This window comes from Epinephelus moara, chromosome 5, assembly GCF_006386435.1.
Source record: "Epinephelus moara isolate mb chromosome 5, YSFRI_EMoa_1.0, whole genome shotgun sequence".
NCBI lineage: Eukaryota > Metazoa > Chordata > Actinopteri > Perciformes > Serranidae > Epinephelus > Epinephelus moara.
Genome location: NC_065510.1, coordinates 37,108,860 through 37,134,985, shown reverse-complemented (window position 1 = coordinate 37,134,985; position 26,126 = coordinate 37,108,860). Strand labels below are relative to the sequence as shown.

The 26,126-nt window shown below is 39.5% G+C and overlaps 4 protein-coding genes across 4 annotated transcripts in view; 2 read left to right on the top strand and 2 right to left on the bottom strand.

The window, feature by feature from the left end:
- Positions 1 to 1,640: 1,640 nt before the first annotated feature.
- On the top strand, positions 1,641 to 4,996 carry LOC126390225 (OCIA domain-containing protein 1). The gene is made up of 8 exons (XM_050044444.1): positions 1,641 to 1,829; positions 2,056 to 2,140; positions 2,258 to 2,311; positions 2,422 to 2,469; positions 3,548 to 3,674; positions 3,768 to 3,934; positions 4,505 to 4,654; positions 4,793 to 4,996. The coding sequence occupies exons 1-8, from the start codon at positions 1,776 to 1,778 to the stop codon at positions 4,828 to 4,830; spliced, it is 723 nt and encodes a 240-aa protein (XP_049900401.1). The 5' UTR covers positions 1,641 to 1,775; the 3' UTR covers positions 4,831 to 4,996.
- A 933-nt stretch (positions 4,997 to 5,929) lies between these two features.
- Positions 5,930 to 8,341, bottom strand: LOC126390248 (rhomboid domain-containing protein 2-like). The gene has a single exon (XM_050044476.1). The coding sequence runs from the start codon at positions 8,087 to 8,089 to the stop codon at positions 7,046 to 7,048; it is 1,044 nt and encodes a 347-aa protein (XP_049900433.1). The 5' UTR covers positions 8,090 to 8,341; the 3' UTR covers positions 5,930 to 7,045.
- A 2,449-nt stretch (positions 8,342 to 10,790) lies between these two features.
- chic2 (cysteine-rich hydrophobic domain 2) lies at positions 10,791 to 21,837 on the top strand. Its single transcript, XM_050044745.1, has 6 exons — positions 10,791 to 11,119; positions 12,289 to 12,343; positions 13,997 to 14,152; positions 14,237 to 14,293; positions 14,394 to 14,453; positions 15,907 to 21,837. The coding sequence occupies exons 1-6, from the start codon at positions 10,986 to 10,988 to the stop codon at positions 15,955 to 15,957; spliced, it is 513 nt and encodes a 170-aa protein (XP_049900702.1). The 5' UTR covers positions 10,791 to 10,985; the 3' UTR covers positions 15,958 to 21,837.
- A 3,686-nt stretch (positions 21,838 to 25,523) lies between these two features.
- Positions 25,524 to 26,126, bottom strand: part of LOC126390744 (uncharacterized) — a 4,234-nt gene continuing 3,631 nt past the window's right edge. The window contains exon 6 of the mRNA XM_050045182.1: positions 25,524 to 25,793. Within this exon, the coding sequence (XP_049901139.1) occupies positions 25,615 to 25,793 (179 nt within the window). The 3' untranslated portion in view covers positions 25,524 to 25,614. The remainder of the gene's footprint in view (positions 25,794 to 26,126) is intronic.

Sequence of the window (26,126 nt, the reverse complement as noted above, 5' to 3'; positions counted from 1 at the left end):
CCAAGTCTTTCTAGTTTACTGACAGTACCAAAAAGCGTTTATGAGGGGGTCACTCTGGGTATCACATTTTAGACAGTTATCTGAGGTGCTAGTGTCAAATGTCTGAATTTTATCTCTATAGTGTACTCTTGTCATTAATTTCTACTTAATTAAATTTACATTTTCATTAATGGTAATTTTATGAGAGTTGCAAATGTTCCTGACACTTTTCTTTTGCTTCTATAACAAAATCCCCATTCCATTTGTTATGCTTGTTTTACAGTAGTTCTTCACTGTTCTCAGCTTTAGTAACAATATTGTATACAGCACAGATTAGTCTCTTTATTTTCCCCTTTCTTTAGAATTTCCCCTGTCTCAGTTGAGATTTTACTCCAAGATTTAAGTTTTCTGTTATCAAGTTTTTAAGTTGCAAGTACGTAAAAATTCCAAATCTTTTAGTTAATGTTTATTCTTTAGTTCCTGACATTAAAATACCGAATTACGGTTATTAATGCAGATAATTTCTGAATCCCACAGTTTATTCATGTCTCCCAGAGTTTTAAAAAGTTATTGTTATACATGTTTGGGAATTTCTATTTCTATCTATTTCTAGCCTAATATTTTATTCATTTTTTCTCAAGCATTTAATATTCTATTTATGACAACATTTAATGTTTTCATTTTTTTTCTTGGAGAAAAGAGCTAGAAGTAAAGTGTGAAGTTGTAACTGATGGTTTTCAATATCAATCCACGGTTCATTATTTGTAATGTTGATGATATGGTTGATATAAAACATTTGAGCCACGTTGTGATAAAACTCAAAATTGGGAAGGTTTAGGTCTCACTCTATATGAGGTAGTGCTGCAATTTTCTCTTAACCGTATGAGCTTTCTTAGACCAAATAAGGAAGAGAGAAGTTAGTTCATTTCTTAAAAAAAGAAAAGAAAAAAAGAAACATGGGTTATTGTAGTCAAAACTATGTGGACACAACCAATTAAAAACATGAATCACACATGTTACAGCAGTTTAATGAATTTGTTTACTTACTTATTTATTTAATCAAAGAAAGTAAGTGTAATGGTTTTTAAAAAGCTATATGCAGTTTATGCATATACCATAGATTTTCATAAAATAAGTCTAATTGTGCAACTCTAGCATCCATGATGTGTGTGTAGGCCTAATGGTATATAGGTCTAAGTATGAGCATTAAATACAATAAACACGATAATATATCAAAGTATATAACGTTACAGTTAACACTGCTTACAATAAAAAATGATATAGCCTATGTATAAAATAAAAGTGGGAAAGAGTACTACCATGATATACCGTATAATCAAATTTTAAAAGACAATAAAAAATGATATACCAGTAACACAATGTTAATATACAGTTATATAACTAATATAATGGTCAATTACAATATTATTATGCTATTATTTCGACAACCACTAGATGACGTAGTCGACATTTTAATACCATTGTAATGACTCCTAAATTTTCAAAATAAAAGCCCCAGTTTAAATCTCAATTGTGTGACTAATATAATGTTTTAGGATTGTGTGCGCTAATGAAACAGTAATGTGTCTTTATTATAAAACAATTTGCTCTTTGTATTGTTATCACAACAACATTTTTGTCGCTTGAGCCAACAACCCACTTTATTTCAACTTCCGGGTTATGTCAGGAGAAATGACATTGTACCAAACAGAGAAGAAGTCAGAGTGCTGAGTGGCTCACAGTTTGTTTTTTCACATGCTATGAAAATTTAAATTAGCATTGACATTGCCGTCAACATGTCATCCACCACCACAGGATATACAGAGGAGCGGCAGCAGAGGGGAGCACAAGTAAGCACACCGATACACACGCAGTATCAAATGGGATGCTAACATGCTAGCTGGCTAGCATTACGTTAACTTTGGATGAACTGCAGACACCAGCTCTGTCTGCTGTTTCAGTCTCATTAGCTTGTGAGGTGGGACTGTCTGTGTTGCCTGCCAACACGTCTAGCTAATTAAGTAAGTGAATTAAAGGTAACGCTGGTGCTGTGTTTGTGTGTGTGTTAATGTGCAGGCGCCAATGGGTATGGAGTACATCCCCACAGATGAAGAGAGGAAGGTGTTCAGAGAGTGCAACGAGGAGAGCTTTTGGTACAGGTGTAAGTTTCTGTTTCTCACACACAGGTCAGACTAATGATGTTAGGTTGTGTAAAAACAACATGTTTTTCCTTTGACACGTGTGTATTGAGTCTGACACCAACATGCTTCCTTCACAGCGGTGCCCTTCTCTGTGGTCAGCATGGCTCTCACTCAAGCCCTAGTTGCTAAAGGTAATGTATATATTATATATGTCATAATCTAGAGGAATGAGCAACGTACCTGTGAGCTAACTATAAACACACCTTGAACTTTGAATTGATCTTGTTCTGTTTATTTGCAGGGACTCTGTCTGCATCGCCAAGGTTTGGATCACTACCCAAAGTGGCCTGTAAGTTCATTTTCGTTAAAGCTGGGAGATGACACCTGCCGTCCCATACTGATGAGTAGACTGAATATTAAAAAACAGCTGTTGCTATATTGAAATGATGTTCAACAACAACACAAATTACAGCCTCTCTAAAGACCATAATGCTGAATCGACACATCTCTAAAACAGTTTCAACAACATCATAAACATTATAATCTTTATGAAGGTAGGATTTATTGTAGAACTGATGTATTTGAGTGCATTCCTTTTAAAGGCTCAGTGTGTAGGATTTAGGGGGATATGTTGGCAGCAAGGGGATATAATTTAATAACTATGTTTTCTTTAGTGTATAACCATCTGAAAATAAGAAATGTTATCTTTGTGTTACCTTAGAATGAGCCAATTATATCTATAGAGGGAGCGGGTCCTCGTCTACGGAGATTATCATGTTTGTACAGTAGCCCAGAATAGAGATACCAAACACTGGCTATAGACAGAGCCATTTGCGCTTTCTTGTCGGCCGCTGAAGTAAGAAAGCCTCTGCGACGAGAGCGTTGGAAAAACACAGATTTTGCTTTATTTAGTGTTATCAGTTTAAATACCCTGTCTGTATGTTTTAGAGAGAGAGAGAGAGACAGACCTCTGTGGATAATACAGCTCCTGGGAAAAAAACTCCTGAACAAAAAACACTGAAGACAATCTAACTAGAAGAAGCTTCAGCTGGATGCAATCTCCAATCCTAACATGCCCCCTAAATCTTACACACTGTTCCTTTGACTGGGTGTACCTAATAAACTGGCAGCTAAATGTACATGTTGTCATTAGTGTGATATAAGACCAGACATCCTCTTAAAGGCTGCATTACAGTAATGTGATGCACATTTCTGAACACACCAGTGAACAGTCGATGCCTATACCTGTTTGTAGCAGTATCATATTCACATCACTAACAGTACTTTTCTCAGTGATGATGTCACCTGCCATTAGTTGAAATTTAATATCATATGTTAAAGGAAATAGTTATGGCCAAGATGTTGTCTTACAATCGTTCCTGAGGTATTAAAGTATAAAAAAGCTTTGAGCATGTTTGTCTCTCCAGTTGCCGGCTTCTGTGGCTACCTAGCTGGGAAAATGTCGTACATGAAGACGTGCCAGGAGAAGTTTAAGAGGTTGGAGAACTCCCCTCTGGGAGAGGCCCTCAGACAGAGGACAGGACTGCCTCCGCAGTGAGTACCACACACACACACAAACACTTGATTTTGACACTATGTTATCATCCACCAACCGCTCCATGACCATTTTTCTGTTCTCGTCACCAGTTCTAAGGCTCCTCAGTCAGAGATGAGTGATCCAGACACACCGTCATTTGAGGCCATGTTCCAGCCAGCAGAGGCCCCCGGCCAGATGCCCACAAACACCAAAGATTATGGCTACAGTTCAGATTCACTCATGCCAATAGGCAAAACAGATGACTACAGTGCTCCAGGTAACACAAAATGCTACTGTTTATGTTTTTCAAATACAGTGTAACAGTTTATTAATCATAATTTGGGTGATAACAGCCAAACCATTGTTAGTTATAAAGCTTTCATGTGGCATACAATGGTGGCCAAGCATTGGTGTATGAAGTTGGTGGAAAAACATTGCACTCAACCAAAGACAAAAAGAGAGCTCTGTGCAGTTACTGTATGGTGAAAGGCCTTCCAGTGCTGAAAAGAGACACATAATCACTATAAAAGAGCATTACTTGGATTATAATATGCAAACTCTTTTATTTTACGTCCTGAAATCAGAAATGTAACAACAATGATGCATGCAAAAACAATAAAGTATGAGTTGAAAATGCTCTCTCACAGAAGAAATGCATACCTGAGTTACAAATTAAATTTTATCAAGTCTAAAGATGTTTTTTGCTGACTGGAGGTGTCAGAAAAGAGCTCATTCTGGTGCTCCACTGTTTCATCAAATCGGCCCTATTATAAAATGTTCTTGTGCAGAGTTTTACTATCTCAGTAAGTAACCTTTCTGTCCCTTTCCTTATCCCCACCACTTTCAGTGGAAGACGAGGAGCCTAGAAAGAAGGCTATCTTGTATGAAGACCTGAGGCTCAAGAACAGAGAGAACTACGAGGTCACGCTCACTCAGAAGGCCGAGACACTGCTCAAAACACCACCTGAGAAGGAGCCAGGGAGACCCAAGAAAGACAGTAAGATTCTATTTGAGAGATGTGTACAATTGCTGGTTTATAAAAAGTAGAGGGGTTAATATTCAGGTACATCTGTTGTCTTTGAATGAAAGAAAGACTGACTTAACTCATTCTCCTTGCACGTCTCTTTTGTTACAGTGAAGAAGAACATCTATGGAGATGCCTGGGAGGACTGAGTTCTTGTTTTAAAGTAATCTGTGCGCTGGCATCACTGATCCTGCAGTACAGTAGGCAGCCCAGTGGCCATTTTGCTCCAGTGTGATTCAGGTGTCATAAAGTTGTGAGTTCCTGATAGATATGTCTTTGCAAGAGCGTCAATTAAACCAAAATACAGGACTAAAACTGCCTCTGTCTGTGCTTTTATATTGAATGAAATTTATTGTGTTCCTTTTTTATCTTTACCCACGCAACATTTAAGTAACAAAAGGAAAAATAATATTGAAGTTAAATTTTACTGCTATTAGAGCACAAATTAAATGCATGCAAGACAGCACTGGTTGGATTTTGTTTTTGTCCACTAAGGACACAGGTCTGGTAATGGTGTTTGAGTTTTTTTGTGAAAGAGAATGTTAATTTTTGCTAGTCAAATAAAATCATTAGTTTTAGGGGCATATATACCAACAAGATTTATCGTTGGAAAAACTGAGAAGAATATAAGATGGTGAACGCAAAAATGGATTAAAGTTCCCAAAATTTAACCTGAGAAGAAAAATCAGTGTTTTCATTTCTTTGGCTAAATCCAGAAATTGGCCAGCGAGACATTACAGTATAGGCCAGGGATACTCAATTTGCTTTGCCCAGGGGCCACTTTTGCAAAATGACAGGAGGCCAGGGGCCACATAGCATCATGATTCAGGTGTACGCAGAGGAGTTTGTACGATTTGAGGAAATTTGGGGTTTAGCTGGGACCTCTGTTGGGGAGTCCAGAGTATCCTCCCCTGGCCCTTTTTTGAAAAACAAGCTCTATTGATGCTTTTTATGAACTCTTATGAACTCATTGAAAGAAAAAAAATTCTCATGTAAATTAATTTATTTCCATCGTGAAATAGAAAATGGTTTGGGGGGTACCTGGCACCGTCGCAGGCCAGATTTGGCCCACAGGCTGTGAGTTGAATATCACTGCTATAGGCTTAAAAGACAAAACTGGGAGGGAAGAGTAGGTGTAAATTCAAGAATTCTTAACATGTTTTTTTAAGAGAAAAAACTATATCAGACACATTCTAAGCAGAGTATTTTTATGTCTTTATTAATGTCTGAGGGGGTCTTTAAACAGGGCTGTGCGTTAACATCTTTGCACATAGCACTTTTGTTACAGAGGTTGAAAGTTTTGTAGCACAAGTAAAATTTTCTATGACCTGTCAAATGAATATAGTACTGAAAAAATGCAGACGTTTCAATATCTTTAGGCTACTTATTTTGATTTATGCTTATCGCATGGAAGCAGGACATAGGATCTCCTAAAACAAGTTGTTATAAAAACCATCAATTTATAAAAACTTAGTGTATAGTATAAACTTATTACTAAAATTGTTGTTTTCCCTTTCTTACTGGGACACAGGCTATATGTGTAGTTCACAAGTAACAGTAGACATCACCTACTGAATTGTGTGATTTAGTTGGAGATGTTGGAGAAGTTGCTATCTGTAGTGGACAATTAGGGGTATTTTGTGTCAAAATTTGAGAGCTGTGACAAAAATTCAGCAAGTTTTATGTGCTGTAACATCAAGTATTACAACCATCCCCAGACTCCCCCGTTATTATATCCAGACACTTAGTATGTTTTTTGTTTCTGTTTAAACACGTGATTTTTGTTTGATCACTTGATGACAGCCAGGCGCATTGCCCATGTGCAGGTATACATTGTCCACTGTTATGCCTGTTAAAGGGTGGACTCAAAACATTGCCTTTTTTTTAGTTCAATAAAGTTTTGGGAACTTTAGTCCATTGCTTACACTCACATTTTATTGCACTGAAAACAACACTTAATCTGGTCCTGTAAATCTAAGACAGGATGTGCACACAACCCTTTAAAAGAATGCCATGAGTCAAATGAGTTGGGTGTATTTCCCAGAGACTTTTTATGTTTTGCCAACATTTTTTTGTAGAAATGAGGGAAATAGTACAAAATAAGTACATTTATACATTTATGTACAAAAGTGACCCATAACAATAAAACATTCAGAGAAATGTCATTTAAATATAAAGCCAGGCAAACAAACACTCTACAAACACGGTAGCAGCCTACTGTAAACTCAACTTAACAATGTGTCCAAGCATTTGACATTGTGTGTGTTAACACACACACATGTTTTACAGGGAAAATATTGCAGTATTGTCAGAAAAAGGCTAATCTGTATGGCTGGAGTAAAGCAGTCAAATAAATAACCATAACTATAGATGACCATGGCTATGACCATGCCCATGCCCATGATCGTGACCATGACCATGACTATGACTATGACCATGATTATGACTGTGGTTGCAGCTTTGGCCAAAACTCTGCTCTGAACCATGTCCATGACTTAGACCAAAGCTATGTGCAGAGCTATGTCCATGAGGATTGAGAGATGGTGTGGGACTGGACAGAGGACTGGTTGAATTCGGCCAGCCTTCGTAAATCCTGGCCGCAGTATTGGCAGTGCTGACGCTGGACAATGGAGCATAAGCCTGGACTGGGTAGGAGCCAGGTGTTGGATTGATTTGTGGAAGAAGGGTCTTCCTCCTCTCCTCTGTTGAAGCAGGGACAAACTTAACACCCCTGATGCTCCTCAGCAACCTGAAAGGTATCATCCTCTCCAAAGTGCCAGCCCTGGCTTCAGACATGTTCAGAAAAGGAGGCCATCCTTTTCCATACATCCACCCAACCAGGACGGCAACAACGTTACAGGGGAGGACACTGTGAGGAATGAGGGCAGTGGTGATCATGAGAAGCACCCAAGGGAGAGCCATGGTGGGGAAACTGACTCCACACAGGAATCCTTTGGTCATTTTTGTGTGCATGGTAGTTAGAGCCACACATGCTAGGATCACAGGAACCAACCCCTCTGTGTGGCTCCGGCTGCTGTCACTCTGCATGAGATCCAGGAAGCTGTAAAACAAGCCTGTGGTGGTCGACAGCAAGATGAAGAAGAACAGGAAGCGGACAGTGCCAACACCTTTCTCCAAACTGCCACAGAGAAACACCAGGGTTGTGATGCTCAGGAGAAGCTGAGCAAAGGTTCTGTGGTAAAAAGGGTACGCCAAGAGCCTGTGCAAGTGTCCATTTTGAAACACAGGGGCGCCAACACTGAGGACCCCCTCAGTGAAGTTAAAGTATGTTTGGGTGCCAAACAAAATACACGACCCAAGTACCACGGTTAGAATCCCGCTCGTGATGACAGGAACCGAGTCTCTGAACACTTGAAAGATCATTTTAAAGTGCTCAGTTTGTATCATCTTGCAAAATAACTCAGGATGTCCGCTGCAAATGAGCTAAAGCAAAAGTTTATCCTTAACCGGAAGTAACGTTACTTGTCACATCTAAACTGCTTTGAGTCGATGTCTGCTGTAACCCTCTTGAGCTGATGTAGACCGTGATGGATAACTAAAAGGTGTAACTTACATTTATCGATTAACTTACTGATAACAACAGTAAAATTGTATTATCTCTTACATGACCGTCGTTCAGTCGCAGTTCCGGTAAGTAAGCTAGTTGTAGGAGCAGGATGGGGAGTGTGAAAAGACCACTTTTGGTCAAGCCTTTCAAAATAAAACATGTACTGATAAACAGTCGCACATGTGTGAAAGTAAATTAAAGCATCTAAGCTGTATGTGAGTCTGGGCTTCAAAAATCAAACACGCAAAGCCTGTAGGGTTAAAAGGTAGGCTAAATGTAACTTCTTACCAACGTACATATCGTATTTTGACAGATCATTTCTTAACTTCCGTTTTGGCTTGGTTTCGATATGGTTTTGATTGAATTTATTTTCACATTATGTTTATATTATAAAATATATTTTCTACAACTTGTATGATGACTCACTTTGCAACATACACACTCCATGTAATGTGAATGTATTCAGTGAAGTTGAATTTTTTTTTTTGTTAAGTTGTATTTTTATTATTGTATGGCAAAGCAGTGCAGACTTTAATCCACCTGCACGCGGCTGCGTGCAACATCAGTGAGAGATAACCAGGTACATTAACTCAAGTGCTGTCCTTTATATATAATTTGATGTACCCTATTTTATTTAACTGGAGAGTTATCAGTGTGAAATGTACTTTTTATTACACAATATTTATCTGATTTGTGAAGACCTCTCATCTCATAGATCCTGCTAGTATATAAAACAGAAAAAGCACTAAAGTCCCACATGAAGAGGTGTCTCCCGTGTGTTCAGTGTAGTGATGCATTATAATATTAAATCTGTCACTTGGTTGCAGTACATGAAAGTTATTGAGAAAAAAAATCATGAATTTTCTATAAAATATTTATATAAACTATGAAAAGCATTAAAATCCCATATGAAGAGGTGTGTTTTATGTGTCCAATGTAGTGATACATCTTGTTATTCAGTTGAGTCACTGGGTCACATTAGTTGGATGTTATTTACAACCCTAATTCCAAAAAAGTTGGGAAGTTGCCTAAAACGTAAATAAAAACAATGCAATGCAAAAAAAATGCAATGATTTGTAAATCATTTTTGACCTATATGAAATTGAAACCATCCAAAGGTAAGAGATTTAATGTTCAAACTGATCAACTGTGGGGTTTTTTTATTTATTTATTTATTTTTATAAATATACACTCATTCTGAATCTGATGCCCGCAACACGTTCCCAAAAGGTTGGGATAGGGGCATGTTTAGCATTGTGTGACATCACCCTTTCTTTAAAAAACACTCAGTACGTATTTGGGAACTGAGGACACTTATTGTTACAAAAGACATTGTCTGGATGACAGCTTATGTTGCTCCAAAATCTGTAGGTACCTTTTAGCAGTTATGGGGCCATCACAGGTGAACAAGTTTTCATGATGCCATGGGCACTAAAACCTTTTTGGAATAGGGGTTATAGAAGTCATAGATTTTCCATCAAAATCTTTATGTAAAATAGAAAAAGCACTAGAGTCCCATATGAGGAGGTGTGTCCTATGTGTTCAATGTAATGATGCTCTTTGCTCCTCAATCTGAGTCACTGGGTCACATTACTTGGAAGTGCATTGATCAGATTAAACTAATCAAAGTAGTTAGTGTATGCTACTTATTGACTAACAACACTACAATGCTGTCTTCATCTCAATGCATCAGTAATGCAATTATATAATAAACTATAATAGCACTCTAAAAGTGCCATTTTTCATAAAGAAAACTTCTTTTGATACTTGAGTACACTTTGGTGATAATACTTTTTTTTTTACTGCTGTGCTTTTATTTAAGAAAAATGTTGAATGCAGGACCTTTTAAACCTGTTCATGAGGGTTTTTTTCTTCATATTATTCCTACTTGGATCTGAATAATTTCTCCACCAATAAAATTCACATATGCCAAACTAAAATGAATGGAGACAAATGGTTGCATAGGTGTTACTACTTTTTTATGTATAGTTTTGCAGTCTATCCAATTTGCTTTTGTTAAAATCAAACAGCTTCCCCTCTTTATGTTTTTTTTTATTAGCTATTTATGAATACAGAACAATATATAGTTTGTTAGTTCATAAACATATACATATATAGTTCATTAAGTACGTAACTTAAAAAAAAAAGAATACATCTATACAAACAAGCTCGAGAGTTAAATAGAGCCTGGGGGTAGGTTACCCTGATTTGTTTGTGCACACAGAAGTGACGTACTAGTACATATTCAAGGCTATTGTATTTTCACAGATAGTAATATTAAACACAGGCCTTTTTTAGGTTTACTAAGCAGAAAAAAAGAGTTTGCTGGAGTATTTACATTCATGAAAATAATATTAATAACAAAATGTATCAGGTAGATCAGGTCCTTATTGACACATCTAACACATTATACCGTTTGAGTGAAAAAAAACATGACAGTCTGCATGATACAACTTTTTTTTTCTCTAACTGTCTTTTTGTTAAAAACGGAAAAAAATGAGACGTCAGCACGTCTGTCCCCCTTCCGGTGTCGTACGGTTACTGCGGCGGATGTTGATGTTTTGTTTCGGAGCTGGCTGAGCGATGTGAACTGTATCGTCTCCGGGACGGGTTGATATTTTTCTGTAGTCGTCTTCACGGTTCTTCTTGTACTCTTCTCTCGGTAAGGTTCCGCTGTTCGTCGGCATCGTGTCTGTCCCGGTGTCTCTCCCGGGAAGCGCGAGCCTGAGTCGTGCGATGATGGAGGACTTTGATGAGATCTACGAGGAGGAGGAGGAGGAAGAGGAGGACGAGGACAGGGCCGCGGAGGAACAGCTCCTCAAGTACGCTCCGGACCCGGTGGTGGTGCGAGGGTCCGGCCACGTCACTGTGTAAGCAACTGGCGACAATAACGGACACCGAGAGAGGAGTTTACCGTCACCGTTAAACGACCAGCAACCGCGGTATCCGTGGATAACTGGCTGGTAGCTGTGTTAGCTACCGCTGGTGACCTAGCGTAGCCAGCTAGCGTTAGCTACTAAATTAGCTTCGAGCTAACTCTGGCGAGGAGTGGCTGATAAGATTGAGCTTTCGTTTTTAGCTGATGTAGCTACATGGCCCAATGAATATGTATCTTTGTCTGTTTCTGCCACGTAATGTGATATGCTGTCGTGTCTGCTATTTTCATGACAAGGCAGTTTGTTCCCGTTAACGTTATGTGTTCCACTACTTAGGCACTTGAACTCGGGAACCAACTCGCAGTGCTGTATACTGAGCCTGGTTGTAGGTTCAAAGTCTAACGTTAGAGATAATGTTAAGTCTTGCACTCAGATTGGTACTTTTAACCTGTATTTCATAACCAGGGCACATGAATTGAATATTGATTAATTTTCTGGACTCTGAATGACTAAACTACTCTCAGTGACTGTGCCCAGCACAAAGTTGTTGTAGCAGCAGGAACTGAAGTTACTGGATGTTGTGTCGGGTCTGGTCAGGTCTGGAGGAGCACACAGAGTGCAGACAGTATCAGGTATTGGGGATCAAACTACCAATTAATTCACTTAAATTAACAGTGTTGACTCATCACATTGTTTCCCCTCACCAATCTTAAGTGCAGAGGTGCAACCTAGTATAAATAGAGAAATGTGTAAAGTTGTGGGCAATCACTTTTAGTTGATTGGACATGGATGTACTGGGCGTTTGTGTGTCTAACACAACAACAATTGTGACATCCCTAAAATGTTTTACATGATAAATATGGTAGCTTCTGTTTTAATGTCATAATAATGTGTGTTTGTGTTATGGGACTCCCTTAAAATGAGAGTGCAGCACAGGAGGTTTCTCATGATGCATATTCAGTGATCAAGAATTTACCCCTGATACCTGCTGGACTCAGTAGTTTTAACTATGGATGAGTGGAGTAATCAAGAGGCTTGGAATGTAAAGTTGTGGCAGACTTGATGCCACTTGGTGAACGTTTGTTTATTTGATTAAGGCGAATAATCAAACATTGTAGGTCTGCTTATGTCTAACAGTCTGTTGTTTTCCCTCTCCTCCACAGGTTTGGGCTGAGTAACAAATTCGAGTCAGAATTTCCTTCAGCACTTACAGGAAAGGTGAGTGTCTTGTTGTTTAGTAATGCATATTAAATATGGAAAAATAACATTAGCTCATCTGACATTCTACAAGATTAACCATGTATTCTAGCAGCCAGCCAACATATGATACCAAATGTTATGATTTCTACATTAAAATTGCTTAATGTTCTGTAGTGCAGTATGTTTCTCTGTTGGCACCAATGCTGCATTCATTCATCTGATCACCATTACAAAAAGCAGATTACAGTTTTTGTTGCATATATTAGTGCAAACACTACAGCCCTTTATCCCCTGCACAAAAAACACCCTAACTAGGGATGCTGCGATCCGGATCACGGATCGAAAATATGCTGCGATCCAGCCAAAAAACGTTGATCGGATCGGATCGCACTGCAGGGGAAAAGTGTGATACTAGCACTGTGATACTAGCACTCCATTCCACAAATCCGCTCCAGCTTTTCTATCCAGCACTTCATTGTAACACACGATGAGGAGAGGAGAGTGGGTCTGTGTTTGGTGAACTTTGGTCCCTGCAGTTCTATGCTTCACACACAGCAGCAGCACCAGGCTGCCATTGGTAGTAGAGATAACTGACTTTGGAAGTTATTAGACTTTTTTATTTATGTAACAGATGTCAAACAAAGCCTTCTTTTAAATTTGTTTGATTTTTTTTTATATTGGCTTTTTCTAATTTGTCTCAGAGTCACTACAGAGATGTTATTTTATTTATTTTATTTAATGCTACTGCCTATTTTATGTTAAAAATTTAAATATCTAATAAATGGCTCAAGTTTTGTCATAATAACCTACCGTTGTGGACTGTTCATCTCGGGAAGTATGTTATTCTCATTTTGAGTAATAGCACTTGATCAAGCCTTTTCTATTATTCCACATTGCAAAATCAGTACTAAAAAAAGTAAACCCATTGGTCAGAACAGAGAGATAGAAATATGCGCTGGCATCGGATCGGTATTGGTATTGGATCGGTACTAGGGCTGTGGTATCAGTATCGGATCGAAAGTGAAAAAGTTGGATCGCAGCATCCCTAGCTGCTAACATCTGTCCTTTGAATTTATTGGTAAAGGTGTCAATCGGCGCTCCGGGTCAAATTACTTTGCAGTAGTCATGGGTATTTATTGCCTCCAGCTCTAATCACTATTGATGGAAACACAACACCCGGGTAAGCGCGCTGCTTTTAACCCCTTAAGTGGCGAGATGCAATGACGCGTCTCCACAAAATACTGTCTGTCTCTGCCCAAGCAGCGCTCAAACATTGATTTTGATTAGTCTGCACCGAGTTTGAAAGACTGACTGAATAAGTAAGAGAGATATAAAAAGAAGTAACCACCACAAAGTTTTCACAGGCCTCCATGCAGCTTTCTACTGTTTACTGTCCAGTCGGTGACGTTGGACATGACACACCAAAAAAGACACACACTCACAGAGAGAAATGCATGCTCGTCTGCTGCAGAGCCATGTACACAGCTGTGGTCTACTGTCAATAGGAAATGAGTCTTTTAACTATTTTAGTGGGTTTACCTGTGTTTCAAAAGCCTGCTTACATACACTAATTTCGGTGGGAAAGTGGTGTAAGTAAAGCATTTCAACGTGCCATTAAAGAAAATTCGAAGTTATTGCACTAAACTATATTGTGTATGTGCTCTTCTTCAGGTGGCACCAGAGGAATTCAAAGCCAGTATCAACCGTGTAAACAGCTGCCTGAGGAAGACCCTGCCAGTGAATGTGCGGTGGCTCCTGTGTGGCTGCCTCTGCTGCTGTTGCACACTGGGCTTCAGTTTGTGGCCTGTCATCTGCCTCAGCAAGAGGGTGAGATACCCATCCCTGTTGCATTTGCAACAACATAACACTGTATCTAAAAGAATGTCATCTGACGTCATTGTTGCCTTCCAGACAAGAAGATCTATAGAGAAACTTCTGGAGTGGGAGAACAGCAGACTTTACCACAAGGTGAGCAGTGAAGGCATGAATGGATATGTGTGTATTGATAGTGTACCTTGCTAGGACATGTTATAAAAACCATCTGATCACTGTTGCACTCTTTCTGCAGTTGTGTTTGCATTGGAGGCTGAGCAAAAGGAAGTGTGAAACTAACAACATGATGGAATATGTAAGTATCTGTTGATAATATACAATACAGGAATACTAGTTTGAATTGCTGATGAGTTTAAAGGCTTATCAGACGCCAAAACACAGGACATCCCTACTGTTTAATGTAGTGCAGTTAAGTTAAGCTAGTTTAAGCTCGTTAGTTTTTTTGCTGGATCCCACAGTGGTAATGTTAGTAAACTCTTACCACTGCTGATTCACTCAACATAGGGGTGGGTGATGAATCTTTTATCACAGTGTATGAGTTTTTATATCCAGACAGTGATGTAGGGCTAATCAAATTTTATTTTCAGTTAAGGTTTTGGCTACCAAAAACTATGCAAACAAGATAAGAGACTAAACGATAATTGTGCCACATTCTGTTTTTTAATAATGCTCTCGTTTTGTCTTGTATTATAAATTCAGGGCCCACCTGTCCTTGACAGCCGTGCTCAGTGTTGCCGACTTGGCAACTTTTTCATGAGATTTAGCGACTTTTCAGATCCTTAACTAACTAAATTTCAATAAATCACCCTCTGCTACTGTGACCTCTGCAGATGCAGCCTTTTGAGTTTTCATATGTATTAAGTTGGCGCTCTCAGGGTACCTGCCAATATTTCATTCACAGTGGCATCACCTGAATGTGTCAATGAGCCGAATGAGAAAAAGCAGACGAGAAGGACAGTCCTTCTCCCCACGGCATTCAGGCGGCTTCTCACTACAGATTTAGGCCGTGCCAGAGTAATTACTAATGCTATACAGTGTTAATCGCTGCAGATGTCTGACAACACTCGCATATACTATATGTAATAGCATGTTAAAGCATATGGTTGAGGAGTTTTAGCCACGCTACAATGTATCTTCATGTGTACATACACAATTTGTCCATTGTGCGTGCTCTGTGTAAATGTTCAGGAATTATTAACAGGTCAGTCTTATGATGGAGAATTATATTACATTACTCACATTTGTGTTATTTATTTTATTTATTTATTCTTATGGACAGTATGTCAGTTTTTGAGTGCCTTCACTGTTACAGTAAAAGAACACTGCATACTTTGAAGATCACCAAATGCATGATGTTTCCAAAGTCAATGAGTTTTTATACAACATAACCATGATCACATTTTGACCGAAATAATTGTAATTCAGATTTTTGCCAATATCGAGCAGCCCTACTGTGATGTGTATTGCGCCAGAGTATGGTATGTGAACTAAAATTCAGGAACTGTGTAAAGATAATAGCGTCAGATGGAGAAGTTGCGACATATCAATCTACTTCATCACATCGAAGCAAAAAAAAAAGTCTGTAAATCCAATATTGCCATGAAGCAGTCCTTAGATAGTACAGTGAGGGATACTTTGGTAAAAACAAAATAACAAAACAAAACAAAAAAAGGCTGTATCAAAATGTCTACCACTTGAAAAATCTGTTTTGTCTCACAGTAACACCTTTTTCCTCTTTCCCCCTGCAGGTAATCTTAATAGAGTTCTTACCTAAGATCCCCATCTTCAGACCGGACTAGCCCGACTGCGGCAGATCTCAGACCTCCACTGCTGCCCAGCTCTGCCACAGAACCACAATGGCTGAATAAATACCCCAATATTTTTGTTTACAGGGTAGCATCAATCCTCCTGTCTGTCTGTTTGACCCGCTCTCCCACACATACCTTCTCTTCACCCTTGTTTACAAATCCAGCATCCCAACACTTGTTTTTTTGGAGTGAATTCACCATTGAACTATGACCTATGGGGCAAGCTGGCACACTGTTGAGCCACGCTAACCGGCACCAGCCTGTGGAATGTCAGAGTGAACCAGCCATGGGCAGCACTATGGATTTTGGAGCTACAGCTGGAGACTGGACTCTCAAACTGAGTTCTCTGAGCTACGACTGGAATTTTGTCACTTGTATTGTCCCTAACCTAAGCACATGGCACAGTCAGACCATGATAAAAGAAACACTTTAACATGTTACCTAGTGTCACACCGCCAACTTCACCTGCAAAAAATACACCCCAGTGCTTTTGTAACAGTTGGTTTGGTGCTCTAGATCGTCACCAGAGGCTGTGAAGGCAACAAAACATGGAACTCCAAAGGAACCTTTATCCAAATCAACTCTGTAGCAGACAGACTAGTCTTACAGGAGCATGCTGGGCCAGTGGCCAGAACAGCTGAACTCAACAATGTCACTGTTCTTATCAAATACCAGACATCCTCTCGCCTCCTTTCATATCTCTGCACACTCCACTGTGCGTCACCCCTAACCCAGTGACAATCACACATTCTGACTGTACTCTCCATAGTATGATTGGGTCTTCATGCTGCACAGTTTACCTGGAACAATTTGTCTTAAACATTTTGTTAGTCCAGGTGATGGGCTGGCTGCCAAGCAACTGCTTCTGAATCGCAGTGGAACAAGTAAGCTGAAAAGAAAGCCACTAGTGATGAAGAGAAGGAACCTTTTTTTTTCTTTCTTTTTTTTTTTTTCAAGTTTTGTTTACTATTTTGGTGAAAGATGAGCAGAATGCAAAATGTTTCACTGTTAGTGTGTGTGTGTGTGTGTGTGTGTGCGTGCGTGCGTGCGTGCGTGCGTGCGTGTGTGTGAGTGTGTGTGTCTTTCTGAGAGAGAACGAAAGCAAAAAGACAAATCAGACATGAAGTGATACTCTTTACTCTGTCAAGCAGGGTTCTGTCTTTGACACATTTCTTTGCCATAACCAATCTTTGTTACTTTTGTTGTAGTAATTTATAAATGGTTGAGTGCACACGAAATCTGTGCATTCGTGAAATAGGCCTCAGTTGGTATTTTTGTTTCTTGGTGGGGTTTTTTTTTTGTTTTGTTTTTTTGCAAAGTTATGCCATGGTTGTTTCCCATTGTTTTTATGGTCATGTGTCAACACTAAAGCACACAATCGCTTTGTCCTTAACACCTTCACATGGCCTCTCTTCCTTAGCTGCTGACCTTGGCTTACTTAAATGAGTGCTCAAGTTAAGGATGTGGCTCTTCTGAGAATATTCCTCTGTTTTAGATATAATCTGACTCCTTGCTTTCAGAGGTCTGGGGTGACCAAGAGTATTAGGTCCTCTTTATTAGGTGTTAGGTAATACCAGAGTTTGGTATCATGAGACAGGATCATTGAAGTTAGCCTGATAACTTTACTAAGTAAAACCAGAGTGTTCCCACACCAGGAACGCAGACTTAACGCTGCATTAATCAGTATTTTTATATTAACAATGGAAAAATAACTGCAATGTGAAAGGGGTTACTTACAATAATGTGTCTTCAGAGAATTAGCACTCAACTCTGCAGTTCCCCTCAGCTCTACAGGGTGTTTTAGTGTCTTTCAGCTTGTTTTAATTTTCTGGCCTGCATCCAGCAACAGCAGGCAGATGTTTTCAGAGAAAAGGCTCTGTTAAAAACTCAATGTACTCTACCTGCTCAGCACAGACAGACAGACACAGAGCAACCAGCTGGTGAACATAGTGGAGCATTTAGCAGCTAAAGAGCCAGGTAATTCCCACGGGAGTTAAGAGAAATTAATGAAAGAACTTCAGGGTGAGCGAATCTTAACCTTGTATTCATCAGGTAACTGGAAACACAACTCCAAATTAAAGCTGCAAGCAGCGATGAATGGGCCCTCGCACCTTTGCGTATGTCAAGGGTAGAGGTGGCACACCGTTGATGCTGCTGTTTATTTCTGTGAAAGTCAGACACTGCACGCAGGAGTTGTATTTCCTAAGTGGACATGACCTATTGCAAATTTTGTACCACTTCTTGTGACAACTATGTGGTGCAGGAGAAGACACACAGCTGTATATCTATTGTAGACCACACATGTAAATTTCATTTAAATGATAATTGTTGTCACACAATGCTTACTTTTTGTTGTCAGTAGGTGGCATAATAACTATGACATCTTATTGACATGTTGATGTCGTCAGGCCTGATGAAACATGAGATGTGGTCCAGATTGGACAATGTACATTGAAGTTAAAACAGCCTTTTTTATGACGAATAATACGTTGTCATGGCATGTTCAATGAAAACTCACAATCTCCACAAGATGGCATCATCAAAGTCTTAAGGCTCATCTGACCCCACTTGAGGCCGAAGTGGTTAACCCGATAGAAGTACATCAGAGTATGAAACGTCATTTTCTGCTGCCTGTAGGTGGCGCTATAACAATAACTCAGTATTGGCATGTCTATTTCCTGAGGCCGGGACTGTTGTCAAGCATGACAAATTTTGGGCAGATTTGACAAAGTGTGCATAAGGTAAAAAAAACTTACTGTTTTATGGTGAAACATGCAAAATGGCTGCCACAACACAGCAACACTTTTCATTGAAAACTCCCTTTTTTTTTTTTTTTTCTTTCTTTCAGAAAGCATCATCAAGGTCTTTCAAAACAAATTTGAGGTGGATCTGGTCAACATGCTAGGAAGAATACGTAAAAGTATTGTACATGTTATTTCCTGTTGCTAGTCAGTGACACCATGACTGTAACTACATGTTGGTATGTAGCTGTCTTCAGGCCATGACTTTTATCAAACATAAAGTTAGGGGCAGATTAGACCATCTACACAGGAGTGACAAACCACTTACTTTTCCGTAGCTGAACATTGAAAATTGATGCCTCTTTAAAGTCACATGGTTTGACTAAAACTCAAGCTTTTTACAAGTTCTTATGTAAAGGGTCTTTTGACGGAGCAGACAAAATTTAAAGTCAGTTGGACTATAATTCTAGGAATAACCAAAAAAAAAAATGCACAAAACTAGCATATTAACTTCAAAGTGACAGACTTCCTGTTGAGTCAAGTATGGCTTCAAGGCTTTTTTTTTTTTTTTTTTTTTTTTTTTGTGTAAAGATTATTTCTGGGGCTTTTTGGCTTTAAATGACAGGATAGTCAGAATCGCGAAAGGGGGAAAGACTTTTTTTGTACCAATTTTCGTACATCATATTTTATCATACCTTATAACGAAACCCATAAAATATCAAAATTTTCACCGGTTCTGATGTGTCTGCAAAGAGCACCTCTAGCCCCTCAAAAATCTGATTCATCTGCATAAATAACTCCTTCTGTTTCAATAGGGTCCTCGCAACGTTCGGTGCCTGGGCCCTTGGAATGCTAGTGTTGCTCAGTGTCTTCTGGATGTGTAAAAAGGCAACTGTTTGCAAACAGATTGTTCCTTTGTTCAGTTATCTAGCTATCTAACAAGGCATAAGACTATTTTTTAAAACTGTCAACATGTTATAAGTCACATGATGACTTGATAGACATGATACAACCACTTGCCAGCACAAAGACGATGGTATAGATTTAGCTTTGTCCGCTCAGTACACCTTATGATTTATGAAATCATCCAGAGACTGAGATCAAACAAAGTCATTTTATTTCAGCTCCAGTGATTGTACGGGTCGCACTCAGGGGATTATACTTCAAACAAACTAAATGTAGAATTGGAAATGTCCCAAAGTTACACCAGAGGGTTAGGTGTACTATAGATCAATTGTAAAATGATGCTTTTGGAGTTTGTTTTGAAATTGAAAATTGCCCTTCCTGTTAAGATGGTAAAGGAAGCACATACCCCATGGACCCACAAAGCTCAGACGTTGTGTTGGTTTATATGTTTAAAGACCCAAAGTCACTTGATTATCACTGGGTTGCCTATTGGTTCATCAGTCACTTTTCTATATTTTTGATTGTGGTCTGTTCTGTGTAAGTCGAGGCATAAGGCCATATGCAGATATTTGTGGTGTGGGTGCGTGCACGGTGTATGCAAATGCAAATGTTCTTCGTAGATCTCAGACTGTGATTGAACCCTGCACAGAAAATGAGTCCTTTTTTATATTATCTTGGGTGGTCTGTGTGTGTGTGTGTGTGTGTGTGTGTGTGTGTACAAGGGAGAGAAAGATATATGTACATATGACTCATGAGCAGATGTACAGTAATAAACTACCAATAAACAAGGCTATGGGCATCCTCCTCTGTACATCAGTGTGATTTTTTTTCCTGCTTATTGACATAAAGTCTCCATGAAGATTATCAGTCATGTGAGGTCACAGAATCTAGAAGCACTAAGTCAAAGGCATTGCTGTTTTAATCTGGAAGATGTTAACCACAGTGGTTTCATCAACTCTGACAAGTGAGCAGTTCCCACGATCAGGGTCTCATAGCTATAGATGGGGAACTACTTGTGACACAGTGAGTTCATAGCCCAAAACAAGAAGTCTCCAGCCATGCAAGCGTCTCTGTGACGCTGCACTTTGGAACAATGGCAATTTACACTGAAATGCTAACTTCAGCTTGTTACCAAGCTCACAATGACAACGCTAACAAGCTGATGTTTAGAGAGGGTGTTTTCCATGATCTCCATCTCAGTTTAGCATGCAAGTATGCATCATTTGCTTAACAACAACAAAGCAAAAAATACAGCTGAACTGGAGGTAAACTATTTATCCAAGTCTCTGCACTCTGGGTACTCTGGACCTGGTGATGTAGAATAGCTGGGTAATTTTCATGTGCCACTGAGCAACTTTCATAGAACTGAACAGGGCCCTGCCTCCAACATTGAATCCAGTTCTCTGTGCATTTAGGAGCAGATAAATGCTTCTGTCTGTGCAGTGTTTCTGTTGGCAGGTGTAGTTTGGTAGAAAGAAAATAGTTCCTACATGAAACTGCTCACAGCAAGGTCTGTGGATTACATTGAGGTACAGTAATCTGGAAAGTGGTATTTCTGATGAGTTTATCAAATGTTTGTTTTGGGTTTTCTGGCACTTTGGGCACCACAAACCAAGTGCCTTTGCCCTTTTCATGTTTTTTTGCCCACGCCCCTATGAAAGCTTAAGTCTGCCACTGGCTGTCAGCTGAATGAGCGATGATCTGCCAGACAACTGAGCCAAACGAGCAGCCACTTGCTTGTGTTTTTTTTTTCTTCAGAAGAACTGTGGGAGGGAGGACACCTCCACAAATTGAAGCTACAGTCATGCTGCATATCCATTCATGTCATATCTTTTTTATCGACAGAATTCTCTCAAACACAGAATCTGTACAGTCAGTCCTTTTTTTAAACTAACTGAGACATTTTTTTGGAAATAGTCTGATCCACCTACACTTTTGGTAATCTGCTCAGCTAATTTTAGAAGATTGGCCATCGTTCCATCAACGGAAAAGCATGTTGGATCTGTAGTGTAAGTCTCTGGGCAAACATCTATAAGACATGGACAGTGTGAATGCATTCAATCAATCTTATAGTAGATGTTGTGGAGATCATTTCTAACATAATTCTGCATACTTACCACAGTTCAGCTTCTATATGATTTAAGGTACAAAATACTGCAGGCATATCCATACCTCCTTACTGTTTCAGGCTAAAAGGTTGTTGAAGGTTAAGGCACTCTGCCTGCATCTTAAACTCTTCCAGCTCTGCACCTCTCACAGTCTTTCTCTTGCTTGAGAGACAAGACAGATACAGAAATACACTGTGTCCTGTGCAAAAATATGAATAACTGAATTTCACAGTATATCATTTAAATTGTTCGGATATCCCACATTTAAATTTAACACCACCTTAGCATGGAAATATGTGTGGCATTCACACACATAGGGCTACTGGCTATGCGTGAGAGTATTTATGCAGAAGTCGTTTAGATTGTTAAGTTTTAGTAACAAAAGAAATGTGTATTGGAGGTGCTGAGCATATGACTGGATAAAGGAGACTTGGATTATACTGCAGGAGTTGTGTCAGTTTATAAATATTTTGATATTGTTTTGTTATCGTTAAACGCAGTCCCCCTTGTTTTCTCAGTTGATGAAGAATTTTTCCCATTTTGGGATTCTTTATGCATGCAAGAAGTTTGATTAATGAATTCAATGTAACACGGTGTGAGTAATTGATAGGCTATATGATCATTTATAGGGTTAAGTTTTCCTTTAAGCACTTAATACACACTTTTTTTCATAGCTCAAATTGGAACATTTTCTATTACACTTTGCATCAATTCGCATCTAATCGTGTCTTCCCGTTGACTTCGTATGTGATAGTTCTGCCTCTTGACTCGTTTATGTGTCAACAGACATCACCAAAGCTATTTTAACATAATCTTGGTAACACTTTATTGTAACCTGCCAATTAGTATTTACAAACAGATTATTAACAATAAATAAATTATTCATAACACCCTGTAGCACATTCTAATGTTTTTTTTAAGCAGCTATACATTTCTGTGTTTACAATGAGGAGTTCATAACGGTTTATGAATGCTTGATAATACTGTATATTTATCTTCAGTAGTGTTGAATACACTTAAAAATATGGATAATTAACACTTAATTATGGATGTTTAAATGATACAAAAGCTGCACTTGCACTGTAACTAAAATTTATTTCTTTGTATTCATGATCTGTTTCGTGTAAAGCGCTTTGTAACATTAGTTTTGAAAACTGCCACACAAACGAACATTAACTTAATCAGGAAGAGAAAACCTGTTAGTGCCCCGGCTGCATGCATGTGTTTTTGCCTGCAGGGGCACTAATGGGTCTCACACACACACACGCACACACACACACACACACACACACACACACACACACACACACACACACACACACACACACACACACACAGTGCTGTTGCAATGCTAGAAGTTCGAACATAGCATGCCAGACAAAATATTTGCACAGCATTTTTCAATAATAAATTACCGTACTCACCTAGCTGGTCGGTTTGATTCAGGTTCATGCTGGCTGCGGCTGTATCAAGGACGCTAAAGCTTTCACTCACAGAAATCAGCATTAAATTTACAAAATTCAATCCCCTGTATTCAAACCTAAATGATATTATCAGGGTTATCACTTTGCTCAGTCTAATAATTTGGATGACCCCAATGTGCCTCAAAGACAAGTGGCAATCTGTGAGGCTGAAAATTGAAGCCAAAGCTGTGTCAAAAACTGCAGTTCCTTGAATGGCCACTTGAGGCTTCAAAAGCCAGTCAGTCCTTATAGACCCTGCAGTAAAAATAAACATATTTATGGCCTGGAGCAAAAAACGGTTTTGGTTTCAATAGCTAATTTCAACATTCATGACAACTGTGCGGGGGTGAATTTTTTTATAACTCACCTGTTTACATTTTATTAAGGCTCAAAGTTACACGTAATCAGTGGTTTGTCCATAGACTGGGTTTGTCGCTTTGAGTGACAGAATGCTCTCAGTCAGATCCACCTTTCACTCCTCTACAGCTCTACCCTCTTGTCCAAATACGCTCACTTCTGCATCCAAAAAAAACCAACCAAGATGGCAACGGCCAAAATGCCAAATTTGAAGCCTCAAAATGGGAGTCCACAAACCAATGGGTGATGTCACAGTGACTACATCCAACATTTTATATAATCTATGCTCAAAGATCAGGGTTTAAATCTATTGTTGACACCTGCTTTCCTACAGCATCTTATTGTTGCCATCATGACAAAAAGTTTTGAGATATAACCATAAGCATATAGCCTCATAAGCTATAGCTGGTTATATGAGGGGGCAGAGGAGGTGGCCAATCTTAGACCCAAGGCATCCAAATATGTTGCTTGAACATTGTCCCTGGCATCACTATAATGATGACAGCGACATCCTGATGTGTGTCTGCATGAAACACATCGGGCTTTCAACCAATTCCAATGTAAACCCGTCTGTGTCATTATAAGTTGTTCAGAGCAATGGACATAGTATACAAACCGCAACTTTGACCCAGGAGACTGGTATTCATTAATTCAGGTTGTCCAGAGCTGGGTCGCAGGGACAGGGCCTCCTACCAGTGGGACAAGCCTGAAACACCTCCAGCGGGAGTCGCCCAGGAGGCATCCTGATCAGATGCCCGAACCACCTCAACTGACCCCTTTCGACGCAAAGGAGCAGCAGCTCTACTCTGAGCTCCCTCCAGATGTCCGTGCTCCTTGCCCTATCTCTAAGGCTGAGCCACGAAGAAAAGTCATTTCCACTGCTTGTATCCACTATCTCATTCTTTCAGTCACTACCCAGAGCTCATGACCATAGGTGAGGGTTGGGACATAGATGGACCAGTAAATCAAAAACTTTGCATTCCGGCTCAGCTCCCTCTTCACCACGACAATCCGGTACAGCGCCTGCATCACTGCAGAAGCAGCACCAAACTGCCGATCCATCTCACACTCCATTTTACCCCTCACTTGTGAACAACACCCCAAGATACTTGAACTCCCTTGCTTGAGGCAGTAACTCTCCCAACCAAGAGGGGGCAATCCATTGGTTTCCGGCAGAGAACCATGGCCTCAGATTTGGGGTTGCTGACTCTCATCCTGACCGCTTCACAATAGGCTGCAAACCGCCCCAATGCCAGCTGACGGTCACGGTGGGATGGAGCCAACAGAACCATATCATCTGTAAAAAGCAGAGATGCAATTCTGAGGTCACCAAACCAGACCCCTTCCTCCCCGTAGCTGTGCCTTGAGATCTTGTCCATGAATATCACAAACAGAATCGGTGACAAGGGACAACCCTGGCGGATGCCAACACCCACTGAAAATGGGTATATGTGTGTATATATATATATATATATATATATATATATACATACATATATATATCTAAACGCATGCTGTCCACCTGAGTGGACATGTGAAAAACTCCTTTAAAAATGCATGTTTTAAGAAATGAACTTCATAATTATTTTTTCCTGCCTAAAAAGGACTAAAACACTGGAGAAAAAAATCTTGACTGATGTTATAATAATTCATGCATGAAAGGGCTAAGGTAACAAAAACTGGCAGATTCCTATTTCAAGATGACTACATTAAAGAAAACATACTCATTATATTATATTATATTCCACTTCTGCCAATATTTCACCCTAAATCCTACACACTGGACCTTTAATACTTTCCTGGTGATGAATTATGCAAATTGAACTGGGGCCCCTTTTGGTAACTGGGAGTTCAATTTCAGAATACAATACAAAGATACGATTTTACATGTCAGTTACAATACAGAAAAATAGAAGAAATCTAAATGACTTCGTTGATAATTATTCTAAAACAAATAGTAAAAGATAGAGGAACAACAGTCATACTTTGTGATTATTATTTTTATTGGCTGAATTCTCTGCAGACAACATGGCCTCTTCATTATGTGAGCATGTCATCACATTCTTGAAGATGTTAATAGTCGTCTGTTTCAGTAAGGCTACTGGTGATAATATCGGAAAGCATCTGCATTCCACCTTCAGTGTCAGTGATTCTCTCAATCATGATGAAAATCTGAGGACTTATGCTTTTCATGGCACTGGTTAGATCAGTGGTTTGTGTCACTGGGGAGGCAGACTCATCTGGGCAAAAACCTGTGAGGTAAACAATTGTGAATTAATAGTATTTATTCCAGGGTAGAAGGATTCATGAATGCACAGCCTTTCGACCATTGTAGCTGCTGAACAGAATAAAGGCAGAGACATAGGGCTCTAGTTTCCCGGTGCAGCGCAGGGTGGCGCAGGATGGCAAACCCCGCGCAGAGCTATTTTCGAGCAGCGCAACCCGAGGCGCGCTCAGTTTGGTAGTTTGACAGACCCAGGTGCGCTGAGATGGGTGTGGCGGCGCAGCAGGTGGAGGTGTCGACAGATCCAGCTTGGCGCAGTGACAGTTTCCGCCAAAAGGCTTCGCCGAAGGTGCGCTAAAAG

Bases quoted from the DNA above. Each gene is read 5' to 3' on its own strand.
- LOC126390225 (XM_050044444.1), top strand. From the start codon at position 1,776: ATGTCATCCACCACCACAGGATATACAGAGGAGCGGCAGCAGAGGGGA. The intron at 3,675-3,767 runs GTGAGTACCACA...TCTCGTCACCAG, and splicing joins AGGACAGGACTGCCTCCGCA to TTCTAAGGCTCCTCAGTCAG. The intron at 4,655-4,792 runs GTAAGATTCTAT...CTTTTGTTACAG, and splicing joins AGGGAGACCCAAGAAAGACA to TGAAGAAGAACATCTATGGA.
- chic2 (XM_050044745.1), top strand. From the start codon at position 10,986: ATGATGGAGGACTTTGATGAGATCTACGAGGAGGAGGAGGAGGAAGAG. The intron at 11,120-12,288 runs GTAAGCAACTGG...TCTCCTCCACAG, and splicing joins GGGTCCGGCCACGTCACTGT to GTTTGGGCTGAGTAACAAAT. The intron at 14,153-14,236 runs GTGAGATACCCA...GTTGCCTTCCAG, and splicing joins TCATCTGCCTCAGCAAGAGG to ACAAGAAGATCTATAGAGAA.
- LOC126390248 (XM_050044476.1), bottom strand. From the start codon at position 8,089: ATGATACAAACTGAGCACTTTAAAATGATCTTTCAAGTGTTCAGAGAC.